The sequence below is a fragment of the Sciurus vulgaris genome (assembly GCF_902686455.1).
Source record: "Sciurus vulgaris genome assembly, chromosome: 7".
NCBI classification, from domain to species: Eukaryota; Metazoa; Chordata; class Mammalia; order Rodentia; family Sciuridae; genus Sciurus; species Sciurus vulgaris.
In genome coordinates, this window is record NC_136467.1 from 105,903,325 (window position 1) to 105,926,040 (window position 22,716).

Genomic DNA, 22,716 nt, shown 5'->3' on the forward strand with positions numbered 1-22,716 from the left:
TTATTTACAGAAGGTCTTCAACTAAGAACTTCTTAAAATTAAATTAACTGACATAAACTTCTGATCATGAGAGTATGCTTATATTATTATCTATTTTTCTATGAAGGGGGAAATTGTTCCTACTGATGGTGTTTGTATTCAACATCTGTTAATTCTTTTAATAATAAGACAATCCAGACAGTTCTAGTCTACATGTTCAGTGAATATTAGTGCCACAGAATAAATGCATTTTTATCTAGTACACATTATGGTGGTAGTTTAAATATCTTATAATTCCTCTTCTTTCTTAAGCAAATGACAAATAGCTTAGTTTTCACCAACAATTTTGTGTTTTGGCATGGATGTGAATGGTGGAACTTGAGTCTTATAGAATACCTGATTCCTTTGAAGTGTCTTTCTAGTAGTTTCTCACTGCTTTCTATTCCTTTAAAAGCAAGTCCCTGAGGTCTCATTTTCTTTTTGTTAGTTCTCTGTCATGGCCCATTAAGGGAAGCTGGGGCTCTTTCCTGGTGTAGGTGGTGAGCCACTCATAGCAGCAGTTGGATTTCTGTTCAGGGTTGATTGGGGTCAACATACGTAGCACACACATGATCCCCAAAGGTGTCTGTTTAGTGAACAAAGATCTATAGGAAGGTAGGATTAAGAATATCCTTCGACCACTGGTTCTGAAATTTCATCTTATCTAGTTCCTTAAATATTATGAAAAATTGGCTTTTATAAGTAAACTACATGAAATTCCAGTATATTGTATTTTAATTTGTTTAACTCTTTCCAGTTGTTTGGCATGTAGATAATTTCTAGATTTTCTCTATTATAAACTGAAATTTTGATCATCTTAGAAACTATAATTTTTTAGCACATGTTTTTGCCCCAGGATAAAGCAATCTAAATTATAAACCTTTTTTTTTTTTTGATATCTAGTATTCAGTTGTTTGAAATTCCTTTTCAATTTCTATTCCTGCCATCACTGTGCAAATGTCTGATTTTGGGCACTTTGGCCAACCCTGGGAATTATGTCTTTAATATATATTTTTAATATATGTTTACCTTTTGAATGGGTAAATTTGTACTGTTTGGGTTTCCTTTATAAGAGTAGATAAACATTAAAATGTAAACTTCTGATTTTGATCAAAGTCATATATACAAAGTTTCAAAGGAAAATAAGCCATCATGTTCTCTTACCTGCTTTTCTTCCTTCTAGTCCCATTTTTGAAATAATAAATTATTTTGAATTCTAGTAACTTTATTTGTTAAATCAATATAGCATGTATATATTATAATTATTTAAATGATGCTGACAGAAACATAGAAAATACTTTTTTTGTATTTCTGTTTTTTCCTAGAGTTCCTTTTTTCTTATTATGTCTTCCTTACTATAGAAATCCAACATCTTTAAAAAAAAAAGTCATCATGCCAGTTACTCCTTTTCTTTGATGCTTTCTTGTTTTCCTGTGTCAATCCAGGTTGGTTATTTTCTGGGTTATTCTACAGAGTTTACCCCAGTACTTCACTTGATTACTTTTCTCATTAGATTCACTGTTTCTTGGATTTATATCTTCTTTTTTTGGTTATATTTATCTGTGAGATCATAACTTTAAGAAATATGCTACAAAAGACATACAGGAAGAAATTTTCTGAGTAATGACTGTCTGAAAACCCTTGGATACTTGATTGATAGTTTAGCTAGGTATAAATATTTCTTTAAAATTCCTTTTTCCAAAACATTTGGTGTGTTAATTGCCAGTCATTTCTGTTTACCTTTTAGAGTAGATCCTTCTGCATCTGTTCAACATAGCAATTCCCTAATCTATATACTTACTTTGAGTGTGTGTGACAGTTAAAAGTCATAAATATGCCTTTTATTGACAATTTCATTAACATTTTAAAACAATTCCATATGGATTTCTTCTCTTCTCAAATCAAACTGATATTGGATTTTAAAACCCATTTTTCAGGGGAAAGATGGATACATTGTGAATGTGACTGTTATCAGAGGGGGTCATTCCACAGTTCTTCCCAGAGCATTTACATATGTCTCCTCTTTAAATCCAGTGATTTTGTCTCTAAGCAGAAACAGAAGCAGCATAGCAGGTAAAATACATGATGTTACAAGATTTTTATATTTTTGAGCATCTATCTAGCCTATAAAAAAGTAAAGCAAAAGTCTATAAATTTTGTTGTATTTTAGATGAAAGCTCTTTTTTCCCTGAATACCAGTAAACTATTTTCTTCCTGTTATTTCTCTTTTTGCATCGTTTTTCCTCTTTAAAATTGAGAATATGTTCATTCTGAAAATTATGTGATATTTTGAAGGTAATAATTCAATAAATATTTATTGAGTACCCAGTGTATGCTAATAATAGCATAGACATGTATTAGACCTTAATTTAGTCCTTACCACTAATTTTTAGGATTTATAGCTTAGAGAGAATAAGTAACTTGTCTAAGAGAATAAGTTACTTGTCTAGAGAGAATAAGTAACTTGTCTATTCCTTCAGTAAGGAACAAAGCTGAGATTTGAACCCCATTTTTGGAAACAATTCCTATTGTGGTAGTAATTTAATACAATTAGAGAATAAGGTGTCCAGATTAAGAATTCTTTCAGACTTAATATGTATAAAAAGAATGGGTATGTAGTATCAACTGCATGAAATATTTTAACCTTTGATAATTCAAATGACATGATGGGTTGGAATTATAAGAATTTCTCATCCTGACATACCAATATAGATTCAGAAAAGAAGCAGATAACATGCCTTTCTGGTTACTTGAATGCCAGGTAACAGGGAGTTTATGGCAGCCATGTCTAAGGGTTTATTATAAAAAGACCATCTTATTTCCCAAAGAAAAAGTTTGCACTCAATTTTTTCTGGTACTATTTTCATTTTCCATAGCTCAAGAATATATAACTAAAGAGAAGTGTCCTTTAACTTCTTAATATTATTCAGCTCAGATAGTGCAGAAGAAAAATTTGCTGCCTGAGACAACCAAAGTGTGTAAAATTCCCTAGTGGTATAGATTCTTCCCAACAAGGTAGAAAACCAGGAAGAGGGCTCCATGTTATATTCAGATTTCAGTGACTTAGGCTCCGGATAAACTTTCCTACCCATAATGAAAAGAGTAAATGCATTGTATTAGTGCCTGAAAGATATTCAGGATTAGCTTGACAATCTACCAAGTGCCCAGGAAGTCCATGTTATTGACATATGTGATGCAGTGCATTCTTTTCAGAATTTATTCTTGTATTTAAGCCTTTCTACAGGCATAATAAAGAACATGTTATAAAATCCACCAAGTGTAGCCTATTGGGAAAGTCTCTTTTCATTTAGGGTGCTGCACATCTCCATCCAGGAAATGATGCTGATGGTAACAATGATGCCAAGATGACACGGAAGAAAGAGAGGGGGGAGAGAGCGCGAGGAGGATGCATTTGATGTGCAGGATGATTAATGTGGTTATTATAGTCAGAAAGAATTTCATCTGAGTGAACACCAGCTCAACCACTTATTAAAGAAATACTTTTGACAAATGAAATTTAACAGTTTGAGTAAAGAATGATTTACAAATTTGGCAGTCTTCAAAACCAGAAGAGGTTCATAGCAGCACTCCTCTCTGTAGTGTGGGCAGGCAGCACGCATAGACAGAAAATGGAAGTGAGACAAAAAGCAGCTTGACCGGCTATAGCTCCCTCTTCACCGTGTTTGAGTATGGACTAATCACTTGACAGCCTATGATTGGCTGAAACTCATCTGCTATGATTGACTGAGACTCAGCTAGTTATTATAAAGGATATACTTATACATTAGGATTTCAGTTTGTTTACTGCTTAATTTGTAGTTAGTAGGTTTGTAGTTAGTTAGATGGTAGTTTATTTTTTTTTATTTTTTATTTTTTTTGCTGATTCTTTTTTTTTTTTTATTTTATTGTAAACAAATGGGATACATGTTGCCTCTCTGTTTGTACATGGCGCAAAGGCATACCATTTGTGTAATCATAAATCCACATACAGTAATGTTGTTTGATTCATTCTGTTATTTTTTTCCCCTTCCCTCCCCCACCCCTCCCACCCCTCTTTACCCTCTATACAGTACTTTCTTTCTCCTCCATACTTGCCCCCCTCCCTAACCCAACTCTAACCCTACACTAACCCTTCCCTCCCCCCCATTATGTGTCATCCTCCACTTATTAGCGATATCATTCGTCCCTTGTCCTTTTGAGATTGGCTTATCTCACTTAGCATGATATTCTCCAATTTCATCCATTTGCCTGCAAATGCCATAATTTTGTCATTCTTAATGGCTGAGTAATATTCCATTGTGTATATATACCACAGTTTCTTTATCCACTCGTCAATTGAAGGGCATCTAGGTTGGTTCCATAGTCTGGCTATTGTGAATTGAGCAGCTATGAACATTGATGTGGCTGTATCTCTGTAGTATGCTGATTTTAGATCCTTTGGGTATAGGCCAAGGAGTGGGATAGCTGGGTCAAATGGAGGGTCCATTCCAAGTTTTCTAAGGAATCTCCACACTGCTTTCCAGAGTGGCTGCACTAATTTGCAGCCCCAAGATGGTAGTTTATTGCACAGGGACTCAAAGCATGCAGGAAGCCTCAGGTCAAATTTAGTTTGATTTAATATGCAACCTCAGACTTTGAAGAAGAGGTTGGGAAGACATGAAGAAGGAAAGAGGATGTGGAAGTGAGGAAAAATATGAAGTCACTTGACATTTTTTGGGTGTGTGTTCTATACCTTATTTGCTTCTCCAGGATATCTAAGTTAATTCTTACAACAAACAACTTGACATGAACTTTATTACCATCTTGTTGATGAAAAATCCAAGGTGTTGAGGGCCCAGAGTGAGTTCTCCAAAATCAAAGAGGTAATAAATGGCAGATCAAGGATTTGAATGCAGAGTTACAGTCTCTCCACTAAATCACATCCCTCTTTTTTGACTTTTCCAAGAAACCTCTTTCTCCTCTTCATCTAGTTGACATGGAGCCTATAGCTGTCATCTGTGCAGTGGTTCTGCAATGTTAAAGGCTAAAGGAACTGCAGAGGTGATCTACCCAAGCTATGTGCACACTGAGACATAGGAAAGGCAGATATACTTATTTCCACACCTGTGGTTGCATGCTTGATTCTGGACTTCCTGAAGACTAGTACCTGAAGACTGCATTTCTCCTTCCCTATTGTTTATTTTTATCCTATAGACTGGAAGAATAGCTTCAATATATTCTTCCCTTAGTTAGAAATCTTTGGAGATTTCTAATGTAATGTCACAATACATTAAATTCAGTAGATACTCCTCAGCATTAGCTTTTCTAGTGTTCATCCACAGAAGTCTATGAACTTGACTTAACCTCATAGAGTCCCTACTGGTATCTACATGTGTCTCGCTCCCAAAAAGTCACCCAATTCTCTTTGTTTTTGCCCAAACCACTAGGTGACTAAATGAGAAAGTACAATGCAAGACTAGATAAAATTAAATAAGAAAAATTGAATTTTAAGCCCCCTATTACTTATCATTGTCTCTTGGGATTTATCTTTTGAATTAAACTTCAAGTGCCATTTTGTCCTAACATAAGACCTTTCCTGACATTCAGAATGCTGTTCTGATTTGAATAATCTTACTCTTAATTATGACCTCTATTGTAGCATATCTTCTATTGGTGTGATTTTGCCCCCTATTTCATTATTTTTTGAAATCTTCTTTGAGGGTGTGTCTGTATTTAACTATTTTTGTGCCCCTTGTGGCATCTTTTTATAGGACTCAGTGTGTATTTGAGTTACAAGGAATTGAATTAAAGTGTTCATAGCATTTTCTTTAATTAAATTAATCAATTTATTTTATTTGTTCTTTTTAGATGTACATGACAGTAGAGTGTATTTTGATATATCATACATACATGGAGTATAACTTATTCTAATTAGGATCCCACTCTTGTACATGATTTGGAGTTTCACTGGTTTTGTATTCATATATGAACATAGGAAAATAATATATGATTCATTCTACTGTCTTTAATATCCAGAATTTTAGTAGAGTTGCTAATTACGCCAAAAAACTATGGAAATTCAAAATAAAGTCTGGGCCCAGGCCTTGACTTTTCCATTCATTAGTTATGAGGCTTTTGTTGTGGAACCTCTTTCCTCAAATGCAAAATGTCAGTCATACTAACTGTTTCATATGTGTCATCAGGACAGAGGTGCTCAGATGGGATCATGTGCATGAAAGCACTGTAAACTATGAGCTATTACACTCACATACAGTATTATGTTAAGGTTCATTGCACACAGGAGATAGAGCTTTAGATTTCTATTGATAGAAAAGGAAATTTGGAGAAAGGACAACAAGGATTTTCTGGTGGTCAAACTTATTCTTGAGTTGCCTTTACATGGATTAAGTTAGTGCTTCTTGAGTATAATTGCCCTGACAGTTTTGCTCTTCACACCCTTGAGGTTTTAGGTGGTAGCTCTATTAAAAGATTTATTAGAAATTTCATGAAAAAAGTTAGGTTAAAAGTCTTAATTAGTGTATTATATTCAGGGCTGACCATGTATTTAATCCTAAAAGTGTTTTGGTGTAGTATAAGAGGTTGAGGCTACAAACCCTCATCAGAGAGGTAAGCAGATTCTTCTCAACCCAGGAGGCGAGACCCTCTTCATTGGAATGGCCCAGATGCTGAACTATTCAGATCTGGATGTGGAAACCCACATCCAGGACACTTTGGCTCAGATACACGCACAGACGGCACAGGGCCTGGAGGTGGTGCTGCCCCCACTGCCAGCTGGCCTCCACAGAATTTCAGTTTCCATCAATGGGGTCATCATTCCCTCACAAGGGTAAGGTGGAACTTTACAGAACTTGGTTGGGGTAGAGGCAGTGGGCATCTGTACCCAAAGAAGGGAAGTCTGTGCTGTGGATCTTTAGTAAGATTTAATCTTGGGCTTTGGATAAATGGTCTATACTAAGGGCACCGCTATGTCCTTCCTCACCCTCAGCTCCCTCTTTGCCCTGAAGTTACTCTGCCTGGTATTTCTTTAGAAATTCCCTCTCCCAATTCTGAAAAGTAGCTAGAGTGTATGGGACCAATGTCACCACCTGACCCTGACCCAGGACAGTGCCCTACACAGCATCTTTCCCTCACCATTTCCTTTATTCTCTGTTCTGATTATCATTCACTCTTGCTCTACATCACTGCTCCATTTATTTTTCTTTCTCCCCCTCCAAATATAAACAGCTCTTCTGTCTTCCATCCTTCTTTTCTCTCTGTCTAGCCCTGTTGGATATTTCCTGATGATCTTCCTGTCTTCTGTAGGGTTGATCTGTATATCCAGTACCTCACGGAAGTCTTCAGCATGGAGCCTTGCTGTGGGTCCCTTTTTGGTGAGTAGTTCTGATATCACTAGTGTCATCTAATCACTGAATCTATTTACTGGATATGCAGATTTTATTCCTGTATTAGCTGGTGAGGCCAGAGATGGGACAGCAGGAAGAGACTTTGCCAACGGTCTAGTATAATTTAAGGGTGGGAAAACTTGGTAATGCTTTGGCTCAGGGAGCTAATGAAATTAAAGATTCTTTATGAAAAGGAGATATCCCTGGCTTTCTTTTTTTCCTAGAGGAAAGGCTGAAATAGCTAATGGTATTAGGAAAACAAGGGAAGATATTCCTGCCTTAGACCCTGCATGTGCAAGGACCCAAGGAATGAGTCTTTGGTATCTGTACTTTCTTCCAGGATTACAGATGGAGGAACAGAAATAGAACCACAAATACCAGAATGGGAAGTGTAAGGACAAGAAACAGAGCAATTTCTAAAACTATGCATTGTCAGAAAAAAACTAAAGAGTTATATATGCACTTGTGAATAATGGTTTTGATCTTGCATGAAATAGCACCTTAATCCTTCTGAGCACAGGAAAATCCTTTTAAAATCTGGTTAGCTATGCCACAGATTTGGTTATGATATGGGTTTTGAGGCTCTACCCTCTGTTCTGAAGATGGAGTTTGGTCTTTGATCATCTCTCAACCGAAGAGTAAGACAGTGTCTGTGTTAGGTTTTCCTCACTGTGACTAAAAAACCTAATAAGAAAAACTTAGAGAAGTTTATTTTGGCTCATGGTTTCAGAGGTCTCAGTCCATGGTCAGCTGACTCCATTGCTTGGGGCCTGATGTGAGGCAGAACTTCATGGTGGAAGAATGTAGTGGAGGAAAACTGTTCAGCTGATGGCATCCAGGAAGCAAAGAGAGATTGAGGCACCAAGAACAAAATATAAACCCCAACGGCACTCCTCCAGTGAGCTACTTCCTGTTGTCGTTCCCCACCTGTCAACAGTTACCTCCCAGTACAATAGTCTTTTCAAATTATTAATTCAGCAAATGGATTAATCCACTGATGAGGTTACAACTCTCATAATCTAATCACTTTATCTCTGAACATTGCTGCATTGCCTAATATGAACTTTTTGGGGAGCACCTCATATCTAACCCTTAATAATGTCTGGGAACATAATAGCAAATTCATTAGTAAGTTTCACTGGCTTTTGATATCTCATATGTATATAATACAGATTATAAAGAATATATAATACCATATATGAATTATTGGAATAATCTATAGAATAATATAGAAGATAAATAGACTCCAGTGAACTTGATTTCTCTAGTATGCAAGGTGAGTACATATATAAAATGTAGACTAATATGTCAGATAATACAACAGATGACAAAGAAGACTAAATTTGATTTTTCATTATCATGGAAGCATGTAAGTGGTGATTTACAGGATCTACAAAAGTACTCAAAGAGTTTTTCTGAATATTACAAGCCTCCTTCATATGTAACAATTTATATTATTTTACTGTTATGTGAATTTGAATCCTGTAGGAACGATCACAAATTCAGCATTGCTGAGGGTGAGGTGAAATCACCGAGGTTACCCCACTTTGCACTGGATTGCCTCAGCGCTCACACAGGGGCTGTGAGTTCCGAGGGAAAATCAGCTTTAACTTTTGTTTTCCATATCTGCACTTCAGGTGGAACCATCATCAGCATCTCAGGAAGAGGGTTTGGCAGGGACCCAGCTTTGGTTTGGGTACTCGTGGGCAATCAGCCCTGTGACAAGTTGAACTTGACAGAGGAGAGCATCTGGTGTGAGACCTCACCCGCCCCCCTGCTGCACAACACAGATGCTCTCACCATCCCGGCCCTTGTGGAGGTTTGGGCTGGCAACACGACCCTCATCCATGGACCTTCAGCAAGCTTGGTGGGCAAGGGCCTCACCTTCATGTATGAAGTGGCAGCAACACCAGTGGTCACCGCCTTGTCGGGAGAAGTCACAAATAGCAGCCTGAAGTTGTATGTGGAAGGAAGTAACCTCTCTGACTCTGTCATTCTTCTGGGGAGTTTAAAGTGTGAGGTGGAGACCCAGTCTCTTGGGGGCAACCTGAGCCTGTCTGGGTGCTCCTTTCCCCTGCACAGTCTGGAGGCAGGTGTCTATCCTGTCCAAGTGCGTCAGAAGCAGATGGGATTTGCCAACATGTCCTCAGTGCCCCAGCAATTTGTGGTGACACCTCGGATAATGACCATCTTCCCAACACATGGTTCTGTGTGTGGTGGGACTTTGCTCACTGTCAGGGGCTTGGCTCTCAACTCTAGAAGGAGGTCAGTTCAGGTCAACCTTTCAGGTCCTTTTACTTGTATGATTTTGCATTTGGAAGACAGTACAGTTCTCTGCCAGATCAACCTGATGGATGACCACTTGCCTGGAGCTTCCTTTATTCTGAACATCACAGTTGTGGTCAATGGGCTGCCCAGCGAGTGTGAAGGGAATTGCACTCTCTTCATGCAAGAGGAGAAAAGTCCTGTAGTGGATGCCTTGACCACAGACATCAGTGGATCTCTGACCACTGTGCTGATAAGTGGTCAGAGACTGGGCACCAGAGCTGATAAGCCAATGGTATTTATAGATGATCAACTTCTTTGCAATGTAACTTTCTTTAATGCAAGCCAGGTGGCATGCCAAATAAGTGGCTTGACACCAGGACTCCACTACCTATCAGTTGTTCAGACAAGCAATGGGTATGCTTGTTTTGGTAACATTTCTAGGCATTTCTCCATTATACCTCAAGTCTTTCATTATTTCCCTAAGAATTTCAGCATACATGGTGGAAGCCTCTTGGCTATAGAGGGCACAATCCTGAGAGGACAGAACACCACATTAATATTTGTTGGCCAACAGGCCTGTCGGACAGTGAACATCAGTTCTGAGCTCATCCAGTGCATTGTTCCTGCAGGGAACCACTCTGTTGCTCTGGAAATGGAGGTAGATGGAATCTGGTTCAACATTGGAGTTGTTGGTTACAGTGATGCCTTCACCCCAGAATTGCTCTCTGTTTCTCAGAGTGATGGCATTTTAACCTTTGCAGTGGCCCGGATCTCAGGACCTACCAATATTGACATATTTATTGGGAGGACACCCTGTGTGGGTGTGTCTGGTAACTACACGGTTCTCCAGTGCACAGTTCCTTTTCTTCCTGCGGGGAAGTACCACATCAGAGGTTATGACTGCATTAGAGGGTGGGCCTCCTCTGCTCTTGTGTTCATGTTGAATGTAACTATTACAGCAGTGACCGAGAACTTCGGTAAGTCAAACAGGTAATACTTAATGACTTAGTAACTTCTCTTACTTCCAAGAACTGGGAAGTCAATGTCACTTTGTATAATAGAAGGGAAGAGATACCCAGGTGACTTCGTAGAGTCTCAGGTCTTCCTGTGACTCATCTTTGTCATGCTCCATTTGTGAATTTATTTTTCATCAAGGAAACTATGCCTATTCTCTAAGTATTTTATTGTATTTTAATTTAATGCATTAACCATTTTTAATTTGTTTAAAATTAATATCTTGTAAGAGCTCATAATTTCATCATTTAAGAATATAAATGCTTTCACCTACTTTTAGACCTATATGCCAATTTGCATTGTTTAAAATTTATTAACTGTGATTAATTTTGATCATTTTATAATATTTCACAGATGGATTCATACACCACCAATAGTAAGCCAATAACATAGTACAATTGCATTGGTTGAGCTTTTCTCTACTTTTATTGTCTCGTTTTGTTGCAGTGCTGGGGAATGAAGCTCGGTCTCATGCGTGTGAGACAAATGCTTTATCTCTGAGCTACACCACCAGATCCTCTGTTTTACATGTACCAAGATTTGCCATGCCTTTTCTTCCCATGAAGATCTAGGTCTCTGTTCACTGAAAGATCACTCAGATTTGATGGTGGTTTTGCAGGAAATTATGGAAGCAGGAGCTTAGATTGATGAGATAATAATCAAGCCATTTTTTAGAACAAATTTGGCCTCAATTGAGTGGAACACTTTGGAGATTAGAATTTAGGACTGGTAGCTGTCACCAATGTAGCTAACTTAGACTTGACTTTTCCATGCCTCACCTTCCATTTTTATTTTTAATTTTGCAGTACTGGGGATTAAATCAAGGGGCGTTCTAGTCCTGAACATATCCCCAGACCTTTCTTAAAGTTTTTGTTCCAAGACAGGGTTTTGCTGAATTGCTGAGGCTGGGCTTAAACTCCCAGTCCTCCTGCCTTAGACTCCCAAATTGCTGGGATTTCAGGTGTGTGCTCCCATATCTGAATCAGCTTCCTTAGTCAATAATTGTATTTGGGTTGGATACTTACAAAATTTTCCTATCTACTCCCTAAATTTCATGAATAAAGAGCATCATGAAATACACCTTAAGCAGAAAACATTATTTTTAAGTTTGTCAGGTGACTGCAAGTAGCTCCAACCCCCTTGTGGGATGAAGGCTGGAGACTGAACTCTACCTGAGAATGAGCTAGAGGTGTGTACTAGCTTTACTCACATGAGTGTCCCTAAAATATGTAATTATTACAGTACGCTTAGCAAAAGCAAAAAGAGAAATAATGAAGGTATTAAGCAATAGAAAATTTGTTAAATAAATTGTGCCTTAATCATGTAATGAAATTCTAAGTCACTATTAAAATGAGCTATAATGATGTAGGTTTAGAAACATATCTATGCTGTAGTTTTGAGTTAAGAAACCAGATGCAGAATATGTATAGAGTGATCCCTTTGTATCAAAAATTTATGTTTGAAAATTCTGTAAGGAGTCACAAAAAACTGCATATGTGGAAACCTCCAGGGGTGAGACAGGTGATTGGGGAACTTTTAGTTTCACTTTCATTTTATGCTCTTATATAAAAAGTTTAAAAACTATACATAATCATTACTTTTCTACATAAAACGCTGTCGTTACAAAACCCTTTAACATAGTAGGTTGTTGAATATGGTTGGGATCTGATGGAACCCTGGAGTTCAGAAGGTGGGTGAAGAAGCCAAGATGTCAAAGCCTTGCAGCCAGCTATGTGAATTCTGCAGGGCATAAGAAGGATATGCAGAAGGAAAGCAGTGGTTTGAGTTTTGAGTTAAGACAGTCTTGCTTCTAAGATCATGAACTTGTGGTTTGTCTTTAAAGGCTGCCTGGGTGGAAGGCTTGTACATGTGTTTGGATCAGGGTTTTCTCCAGGGAATATCTCAGCTGCTGTGTGTGGTGCTCCTTGCCAAGTCCTGGCTAATGCTACAGTGTCTGCATTCAGCTGCTTGGTTCTGCCCTTGGATGGTGAGTAAAAACCCCACATATGTATTTTTAAAGTATGTACATTGAAAATGATGTTCTTTGGCATTTTAAAATATTTGTCATTACTGCTCTACTAACCATTAATTTTTCCATGTGTTTCTGAAAATATTTTTCTATCCTCTATCAAAATGGTTGTTACACTCTGGGGTCACCTATTAAAATGGCTCATAATACCTTTTGTCATGGGAATGGGTCAATGTCAAAGGGACATTGAAAAACTTATTGCCTGTGTCCTATGCAGTCATGTGATGAGGAAGGGAGTAATTCTGGGTTCTGTACCCATCACAGCCTTAGGCATCAGGAAGGAAGCAAGCTCCTGGTCTTGTTTTGAGGTAAGGTTGCTGAAGACATCTACTTTCTGGAGGTACCAGAAGAGGGTGAAGATTATCAAGCTGGGAGAATATCATGCTAAGCAAAATAAGCCAAGCCCCAAAAATCAAAGACTAAATGTTCTCTCTGATATGTGGATGCTAATTCACAATAAGGGGTGGGGGCTAGGGAAGAATAGATGTACTTGGGGTTAGACAAAGGTGAGTGAAGGGAGGGGACATGAGGGTAGGAAGAGTAGTAGAATGAATCAGACATCATTATCCTATGTGCATATAAGACTACATGACCAGTGTGATTCTGCATTGTGTACAACCACATGAGTGAGAAGTTGTACTCCCTTTATGTATGATGTATCAAAATGCATTCTACTATCATCTATAGCTAATTAGAACAAATCAAAAATATATAAATAAAATAATAATTAAAAAAGTATCAAGCTGGACATCTCTTGAATATCAGCTTTACATGATCAGTTCCTGAATTCTTATGATACTCAAAAGAGCCAACATTTACAGTGTTCTCTTGTTCTGCAATGTCCAAGTAATTACCTGATCTCTTACTCAGTAGAAGACCATAATTGTTCTGTATTTTAAGCTGCATACCCATCATGTAAATTGTGGTATGGGAAGCACTGTGTTTATGGGAAGAGATTATAGAGGAAGGTGCAAAGCTTAGGGCTTCACAACACATGGTAATTAGTCAATGAGCTTTGGAGTGGAAATCAGAGGCAAGAAACTACCATTTTCACTATAGCTCCTTATTGCATTTTAGAGAACTCAAATCCAGCAAGTTGGTTATTTATTTGCATAATCATAGATCTTGTACCTGTACACTTAAGAACTATTTCTATGTATTCTTTGTGTGTAGTGTTTTGAGTTATGTTCCTGATTTTTTGAATGTGAGCTGAGAATTTACAAAGTAATAAGATCACTTCATCTGAGCTTGGATAATAATTCCACAATGGACAATACTGTTGCAATGGCAGCTTACACGGTGTCCTCCTAGATGATGAGGAAGAGAAAGAAGAGAGAGAGAGGAGAAGAGATGGTAGTGGAGGAGGAGGGGGAAGGAGAGTTAAGCAGGAGGATGAGAAGGAAGAAACCCTTAAAATACTAGAATCTGAGTTTCCTTCTATAAGGTACATAAGCACGATATGATGGAAGGGAAATCATTGCACAGTAAGAAACCTAAGATGCAATAGCAACTTTGAGATGTCATTTTTTTTTTTAAACTAAGCTGTCTCCTATACCAGTGTCAGCCCAGAGTATGTGCAAAATGAGTTCTTGATGAAAGTATTGGGAAACAGTGGAAATGAAATTGAGACACTACACATCTATGTTCTAATCTTTAATTAAAATGACTTTAAAAAATCCATCTCATATGCTTTGCTTAAACTAATGAATTTTAAAACTACTTTGGTATTATATCAAAATGCTTAAATCTCAACTAGAAACACAAAATAAAAATCAACAAGATTTCAGGAGCAGGTAAATTGTGGTATTGCTGACTCCCAGAAGAAAAATAATAAAATTATTATATTGTAAAAGAGTCAATGAAATTTTAGAAAAGAACACCTTGAAATTCCTTGATATTTAAAAAAGCAAGTTTGAAGCTGTAACTCTTAGCATTGACACTAGGTGTCACTAAAGATTCATCAATTTTGCAACGATCATGTTTGGCGAAAAGAATCTGGACTATTTTCCTCTTTCGTTTAAAAAAAAAAAAAAAAAAAAAGAGCGTTTTAAAATACTCTTAACCACATTGTCCAAAGATGGAGAGCCAGTTCCAAAATTTCCTTACTTAAAATCCAGGATGAGATTTGGGGATTATGTCATTCCTCTGGAACTAGATGAAACCTTTAGAGTCTATGATCATAGTTGATTTGATTTTCTAGTAAGTAGGTCTATAATGGACATCAAATAGTAAAAAGTGTGTGTGTGTGTGTGTGTGTGTGCGCGCGCGCACGCGAAAGAGAGAGAGAGAGCGAGAGAGAGAGAGAGAGAGAGAGAGAGAGAGAGAGAGAGAGAGAAAGAGAGAAATCTTTGGAAGCTACTACAAATTTTCTTGTTTTCAGATAGGATTACATATAACTGACTCTTTAGGACTATGTTTTATTTCAAAGGGGTTTTTAGAAGTGGCTTCCCACCAGCTATCCTCACACCTGTTTCACACTTGTTTCATGGAGAAATCCATCATTCCACCTAACTAATGCTTCCCCACTCAACTTCTTTTCAACCTCAATCAGCTGAGAGCCCTTGGAAAGCTGAATCTCTCAGGCCACAAAGGCAGCAGTTCTTAAAGTGTGTTCCCTGAGGCCAGCACAGCAGCAATGTGGTGTGTGTTTGTGTGTGTGTGTGGGGGGGGGAGCATCTTAGAAATGTGAATTCTTGGGATTCATCAAGGCAGAAACTTTCCAAATAAACATTTTAGTATTTCTTTTCTGTGTTGCCTCTGAAATTTCACATGCTTGCCTAATTGAATCCCCAAACAAGGTAACTCCTTGGAGTAAGCAAGTTCCAGCCAAAATGGGTAACATTATGAAATGCCTGCATTATCATCTGGTCTCAGATTTGTTTTTTTGAAATTACACTGGTTTATAATTTTTTTGTTACCTATGATTATCCCAGTGCGTGTATGTGGTATGTGTGCTTCTAACATGGCTGTTCACAGCTGGCTTTTCCTCATATTTATATGATTTCTTTTTCCCTTCTGTAATTTATTGCTTTACTGTTTTCATTGGGCCCTTTGTTTGTTTTTGTTAACATCTCTAATTTACCAAGATCACTTTGAATTCTGACGCTTGCTTTGAATTTTATTCTTTAGTTTGACTTTGCATGATAGAGTGATGTTTTACATTCCAGGTTATGGATGATGTCTCAAAACCCAAACTTTCTTAATTATTATTTTGCTTGTTCCTATGCCATGATCCTAATGTGCTTCCTTTTCATGAGTGGGACGGGAGATTTAAGGATGGACCTAAAAATAAAGTTATTTTGCTAGTTTTGTGGTCCTCTATCTTTACCTTTCCCCCAAATTACACTTCTTACTGAAAAAAGAATTTTACTTTTTCATATGATGGGTTGCTAAAACATCCTGTTAGGTGAAACTAATACTTTGCATTTGTTTAAAATGAGCAAGATCTTTGATCTTCATGTTTCTTGCATTTATACCTTGAATTATACCAAATGACTTTTTCATGGAAACTTTAACTTTTCCATGAGGCATGAAAAGCTAAAGCGATTAAGGTCACAGAGCTATTTAGTGGCAGAACTTTGAGTAAAACCCATGGATTTTGATCCCCAGCCCTGGGTGCTTTTCATAATCCACCTTGTCAATTTGCATCCACTTAATCACCTATAATGAATTCATTATTTTATAGGTGTTGAGCATGTTTTTATTTGCCTTAGGGCTTACTAACTGAGGAGTTCTCATGTTTTGTCTATCCGCAAGAGAATCCTTCTGTCAGTCATTTTTATTGCTATTATTCATTCAAAGCACATTCACAGAGAACTTCCTAGGTGTCAGGTGCTTTGGAATGTAATGGCAACTATGATAACATCTGGGTGTGATCACAGTGCTACAAACCCTCTCCTTTAGCCCTTGCTGTGGCACTATAATGAGACAGGCCGGCAGAGGCTTGATGGCTGCTGTGGTACCTGCAGGGACAGGTTAGCTGCAGAGTAGCAGACTACAGAGATTTTTCCTCTTCTCCTTTTTTAGGATTTTTCAGACAGAGTTGCTCCTAAACCATTCGTGTAGAGATTTGTTCATTGCCCAGTTTAAAATTATTGTCATTCTGACTTATTGATGCTTTTTACATGTGTCTCATGACCCAGAAAGGAATGGCCTGAGGGTTAAAAAACTGAAACACTTGCTTTTCTTCTTAGCAAAATATTAATGGTCCTACTTATATGACAGTCAAGAACTTCTGTTAATCAGGAAACTCTGTAAAGAAAGAAAAGTTTAGCCACAAATTTAGGATAGGTAATAGTAACCATATAACCTCAAGAAATTTAGTACCCAGAATATACAAATGAATAGGAAAAAGACAAACAGCCGAATAGAAAAATGGACCAGTGTCAGGAAAAGGAATTTCATAGAAGAAACACGAGTTATTACCAAGTATAAAAAATAATGATGAAAATGAAATTAGGACCACAATAATATACCATTTTATACACACTTGACAAAAATTAGGAATCTGATTATTTCAAGTGCCGACAATTGTGTGGAGTAATAGGAACTCGTGACTGGTAGGAATGACAATGGTTTGCCCTCTGGAAAACAGTGTGGCACTGTCTTGCAAAGCTGTGCTTGCACCTACCATTTAAATAAGCTATTTTCTTTCTAGGCATTCACCCAAGATGAAACTTTGTACATGTTTGTAGTAGCCACTATCTGGAAATACCCAAAATTCCATTGGAAAAAGAATAGATAAATACAACTTAGCACTTTGATGCAGTGCAGTCTTTGTCAATAGCGAGCCTGTATCCATAATAGTCATGCAGTAACATGGAGAAATCTTGGAAAGTTCACACTGAATAAAAAAGCAAGACCGAGAGTATTTGGTCATACATTATATTTTATAAAGGTCGAAAACAAAGCTCAATAACCTCTTGTTTAGGAATGCAAACCTGTTTGATAAAGTTATCTAAAAAATGCAAAGGGGTTATTTCTGAGAATGAGGAAGAAGGGAATGGACGCGGGAGGGAACAGACAGATTTAGAAGTATTAGAACTGTTTTTAATCTCATGTTGGCTGGTATAAACATCCGAGTTTTTTTTTTTTTTAATGATGATAATTTATATTCTACAAAATTGTTACTTCTTCTATTTGCATAAAATACACACAACACATTTAGAAAGTAAACTGATGCTTCATTTTCCTGTTGGTGGAGGGAGGACACATGAACTTGGTTCATAAAACAATGTGAGACCTTCAGCTCTTTCTGTAGATTTGCCTAACCTCATAGTGACTGTTCCTTGCAGAGTCCTTGGCATTCCTGTGTGACCTGAAGCACCAGGAGGATAGCTGTGAAGTCACCAGCCACACCTATGTGCAGTGTGATTTGACTGTCACCATGGGGATGAAGAGACTGCTGGAATCGTGGCCTTACCTCTATGTTTGTGAAGAAAGTTCCCAGTGTCTCTTTGAACCAGATCATTGGAAACAGTCAGCCTTTCCATCATTCTCTGGCCTTTTCATCAGGTAGCTACCTTCTCTTTTCCTTTCTGACCTTCCCCACCCATAGCCAATGGACCCACAGAGCCATCAGAAAGCCCAGGCTGGGTGGACGTGGCCTGGGGGCCTGCTGCTCTCTTGGAGGGGCCATTCCATGGTGGATGCTAGCCAGCTTGCATATCAAAGCATCTCCTGTCTTTTTCAAGTGTTCAAGAGAACATCTGAAAAATCTGCCCAGTAAACAACTCACTTTGTTCTTGCTTAGATTTTAATATTTATCTTCCGATCCAAAGCAACATCTGGTGAATGCCAATGGGGAAAAAGATTAGACATTATGAAAAACAGAAGGCTTTCCCCCTTTTCCCTTTTTCTTTTCTTTCCAAACAGATTCACAAGTATGAAAAAAAGTCATAGAGAAATCCAGCAGATTGCACAATGTTTATTCAAAAGAAGGGGGGTTACACAGAGAATTACTGTAGATCTAGGGCTTAAAAGCCCTAAGCTCATAAGGATTTTTTGAACCTAAAAAAGAAAAAAATTCAACAAATGAATACCACAACTTTCCAGGTTAAACCCCTTTTCTAAACAAAATTTTAAGAAGTGTGCCTGTGTTAGGAACTCTGAATGGCCTTAATTACAGTCAGCAGTTTTTTTCCTATATGCAGGGTGCTATCTCAGGGATGAACAACGTCCTACATCTTTATTTCTTATCTAGATAGAGTAGTTACATCTGATAATTTAATGAAGATCAATTTTCTCAATAAAAAAATATAGCTAAACAAAACCAATGGCACATAGTGGAGGATATAACCAGCTCGTTCCATGGTAGTTGGATATTTTGATGTCTTGAGACAGTCTGTTTCAGTAGAGACTTGCCACCAGAGTTTGGTGTTTAGCTACAGGAAAAGAGGAAACTCCTTGACTGCTTCCCAGAGGGTGTGAAGAACTTTGCTTAGATGGTACCGGTGACAGGAGATGGGGTATCTCTAGCTGTGCTCTAGTGAGGCTGAATATCAGAGCTCACAAATACTGGACACCAAGAAGTACCAGCCAGCAGTACCTGCTCCACTGAATCCAGGGACTCTATCTGAATGTCCCAAATAATTCCCTTGAATTCTCTGTGCCCTTCCTCAAGGATGAGCCTGAGGTAACTGAGTCTCAGATTCTATTAAAGTTAGACACGTATTATTCAATATGATTTCAAAAGTGCTGGCCATTGTAGCAGACAAAACTGAGTGTTTTCTTGAGTGAGAATTAAGTGTCCTATGATTTAAACAATATGGTTACTTAATGGTGATAAGGGTGGGGGCCCCATGCTGTACTTTGTGACCAGTGGGAAGTCACTAAGTATGATCATTAGAAGATAATTTGGCAAAGCACTAATAACACCTTGGTGTTCTTCATATTCTATGGCCCAACAATTTCATGTCTAGAATTTTGTTCTAAAAAAGCAAATAGAAGTGTGTAATATTCACAAACAGCCACATTCTTTGACGTTACAGGTACAATAAAATATTTGAAAAAGTTTAAATAATAAAGAATGTATCTAAATGATAAAACATTAAGAAACTATAAAGATCATAACATAGAGTAGTTAACCAAATACGAATTGCTTGCAATACATTGAGAAGCAAAAATCACAGGTCACAAAATTATGTATTAATTTAATCCTACTGTTACATATAATGTGTATATATATATATATATATATACACACATACATGTATATGTATATGTGCACACTTGAGTGATTATCAGGAAAGACTGGAGGGATGTATTCTAAAATGATAGTGTCCACCTGTAGGCAGCTGAAGTACTGATCATATTTATTTTTTTCACTGAGTTTTTAAGTATTTCTCTAGTGAATATGTGCTGATTTAGTAACTGGAAAACAACATATGTTTAAACAAGGGGCATTAAGAAAAGCATGTTTCAAACCACTTACTAGATTTCTGTTAGGTTTATGCTTGTGAACCCAGAGGACTATTTTCCAGGGCCTTCTCAGGGAATTCACTTCCATTAACTGTTTTATCTCACAGTCAGCACTACCTTATGGTTTTATTCCTTTGGCAAAGGCAGACATATAATGGTGGCAAAAAATGTGCCTGGTCCATCTGTTCATTGAACCTACTATGTTCTAGGTGTGCTGTCATGTGCTGTTGACTCACTGGTGATGAGGCAGGAGAGTCCCTGCTCTTAAGAATGGAGGAGAAAGACAACAAACAGTATGATCGCATGTTGTGCTAAATGCTCTAATGTGGTAGAAAAATGGGTCTGCCCTGAATGGCATGCTCAGAGGAATGCTTCTGAAGAAGTATCTTTTATGCTGAGTGTTATGGAATGGATGTGAGGTGTCCCCCAAAAGCTCATGTGTGAGATAATGCAAGGTTTAGAGGAAAGATGCTTGGGTTATGATAGCCTTATCCCAATCAGTGAATTAATCATCTCAAGGGATTAATCAAGTGGTAATTGAAGGCAGGTGGGGTGTGGCTGGAGGAGGTGGGGCTTTGGGGGCATGGCTTTGGGACATATTTTATATTTCAAAAGTGGAGATCTCTCTCTCTGCTTCCTGACCACCATATGAGCTGCTTCCCTCTGCCACTCCTCCACCATGATGTTCTGCCTCACCTCAAGCCCTGAGGAATCGAGCCAGCTGTCTATAGACTGAGACTTCTAAAACTGTGAGCCCCTAAAATAAACTTTTCCTCCTCTACAAATGTGCTACTTGGGTCTTTTAGTCATAACAGTGAAAAAACTGACTAAAACACTGCAGTAGGAAGAGGAGGGATCCCTTAGTAAAGCTGGGCAGTGGGGCAGCAAATCAAAGGAAATTTCAGGGTATCATTGAACTGTAATAGGCCAGTTGAGCAGGAAGGAAAGTGGCCCTAGGGAGGTATATAAGGTCCTAAAGTCCAAAGAAAGTTAGGGTTCTCTCCTAAGTGAAGATAAAGTCACTTTCCGAAGTCCACAATCAAGCCATGGCAGCTATGGCATTGGAAACCGAGGATTCTGAATCTCAGGGTCCTTAGTGCCATGCTGGCCTCTCAGTGTCTGTAATGATAACTTCACCTGAAACATGTGGAGCCACTGAAATTCCAGAACCAGGAGAGCAATTTCAGGCTAAGTGGGGAAGATGGAATTCCCGCATGTGATTTTGCTACCTATTCCAAAGAGTGTGTGCAAGAAGATTGCCTGCTAACTTTAAGATCTGATGAGACCAATCAAAAGAGTGATAGATTTGAGAGCCTGGAAACTTAGATTCTAGAATCATCTTTGTCAATCTTTGAACCCAAAATATTTATCATATTCTCTTAGACCACACATTTGTGTATATGCATGTGTACATGCATGGTGTGTCTTTATCTAAATCTATATCCATGTCTCTATCTCTATATATAACTGGCACCTATATGCATTTCTTTTTCTGTTTAAATCTGTTCAATTTGTGACATTATTGGGAAGGGAAACAGAGCTATTAAGAAAATTTGAAATTTTGTAAATGCTCATCTATTTTTGATTCCTGGTGTCTCAACTAATTTGGGTGATGGCTTTTTAATGAAAAGAAAAAAATTTCTAGCTAGGTAATCAGGTATGAGTAAAAAAGTCTTAACTGAAAAGGAGGACTGAACTCTCACCAGAGCAGGAGGAATGTGATCAGGGAAGACTGTGTGTTGCTGACAGGTACACACAGGGCAGCATGGCTTGGCTTTCCTTACTCACTCTGCCATGTGGAGCCCAGTAATGGGAGAGGTGATGGGCAAATAGTCTCCCTAACTAGAAAGGAAAAATGGGAGAACTCTGGAAATTCAGACAACAAAGTTTGACATTAGCCCCTGACACAATTTTAGGAGGAGCGTTTTACTCTGTTGGTTTGTGAACCTTTCAGAAGCAAATGTAGTTGTCTGGGAACCAATTCACAAAGAGTGTGTTGGTTGTCAAAAACCAATGTCCATTTCCTTTTGGATAGGTGTATGTGTGACTGATGATGTAATATGGAGGGAGAATTTTCCAAATTCTTCTAACAACCTCTCCATCACCATCAGCAAAATCAAGCAAATCATCAGCAAAAAATCATCAGCAAAAAAAAAGAGTTCTGCAAAGTCCAAAGTGGCCTGACACTAGCCTCAAATTTCTTTGAAGTCAGGTGTTTTAAAAGTTTATACTGGTTTTGTATTCTGTTTCACTGTATTTCCAAATATATCTAAATATTACATTACAATTGCATTTTAATTTAGAAGTTATGTTACTTTGCTTTTCCTTTCTAAATCTTGTGGTTTGATTGACTCTCCAGGAGCAAATGCTGTATTTATCCCATGGCTTCATCTACCCCTTGAATGAGCGTGCAACTAAGTGGATTTTTCTGTTGATTTTAGTCTCCTGATTTAAAAAGAATTGGAGCGATGCGTTTAAGTCAGTGAGATGAAATAAAGCAATAATGAACGCATATTTCCATATTGGTATTTCAACAATATCATCAACACCACTACCACCAAAAATTGTAACAAGAGCTGCCTTAGT

The 22,716-nt window shown here is 37.8% G+C and overlaps 1 protein-coding gene across 10 annotated transcripts in view; it reads left to right on the plus strand.

Annotated features, from left to right (window-relative positions):
• PKHD1 (PKHD1 ciliary IPT domain containing fibrocystin/polyductin) overlaps positions 1 to 22,716 on the plus strand; it is a 448,592-nt gene that overhangs the window by 55,903 nt on the left and 369,973 nt on the right. For all 10 annotated transcript variants that reach the window (XM_079147500.1, XM_079147498.1, XM_079147502.1 and 7 more), the window contains 6 exons: positions 1,956 to 2,091; positions 6,649 to 6,844; positions 7,321 to 7,388; positions 9,038 to 10,645; positions 12,526 to 12,669; positions 18,006 to 18,225. In XM_079147500.1, the coding sequence (XP_079003626.1) occupies positions 1,956 to 2,091; positions 6,649 to 6,844; positions 7,321 to 7,388; positions 9,038 to 10,645; positions 12,526 to 12,669; positions 18,006 to 18,225 (2,372 nt within the window). The remainder of the gene's footprint in view (positions 1 to 1,955; positions 2,092 to 6,648; positions 6,845 to 7,320; positions 7,389 to 9,037; positions 10,646 to 12,525; positions 12,670 to 18,005; positions 18,226 to 22,716) is intronic.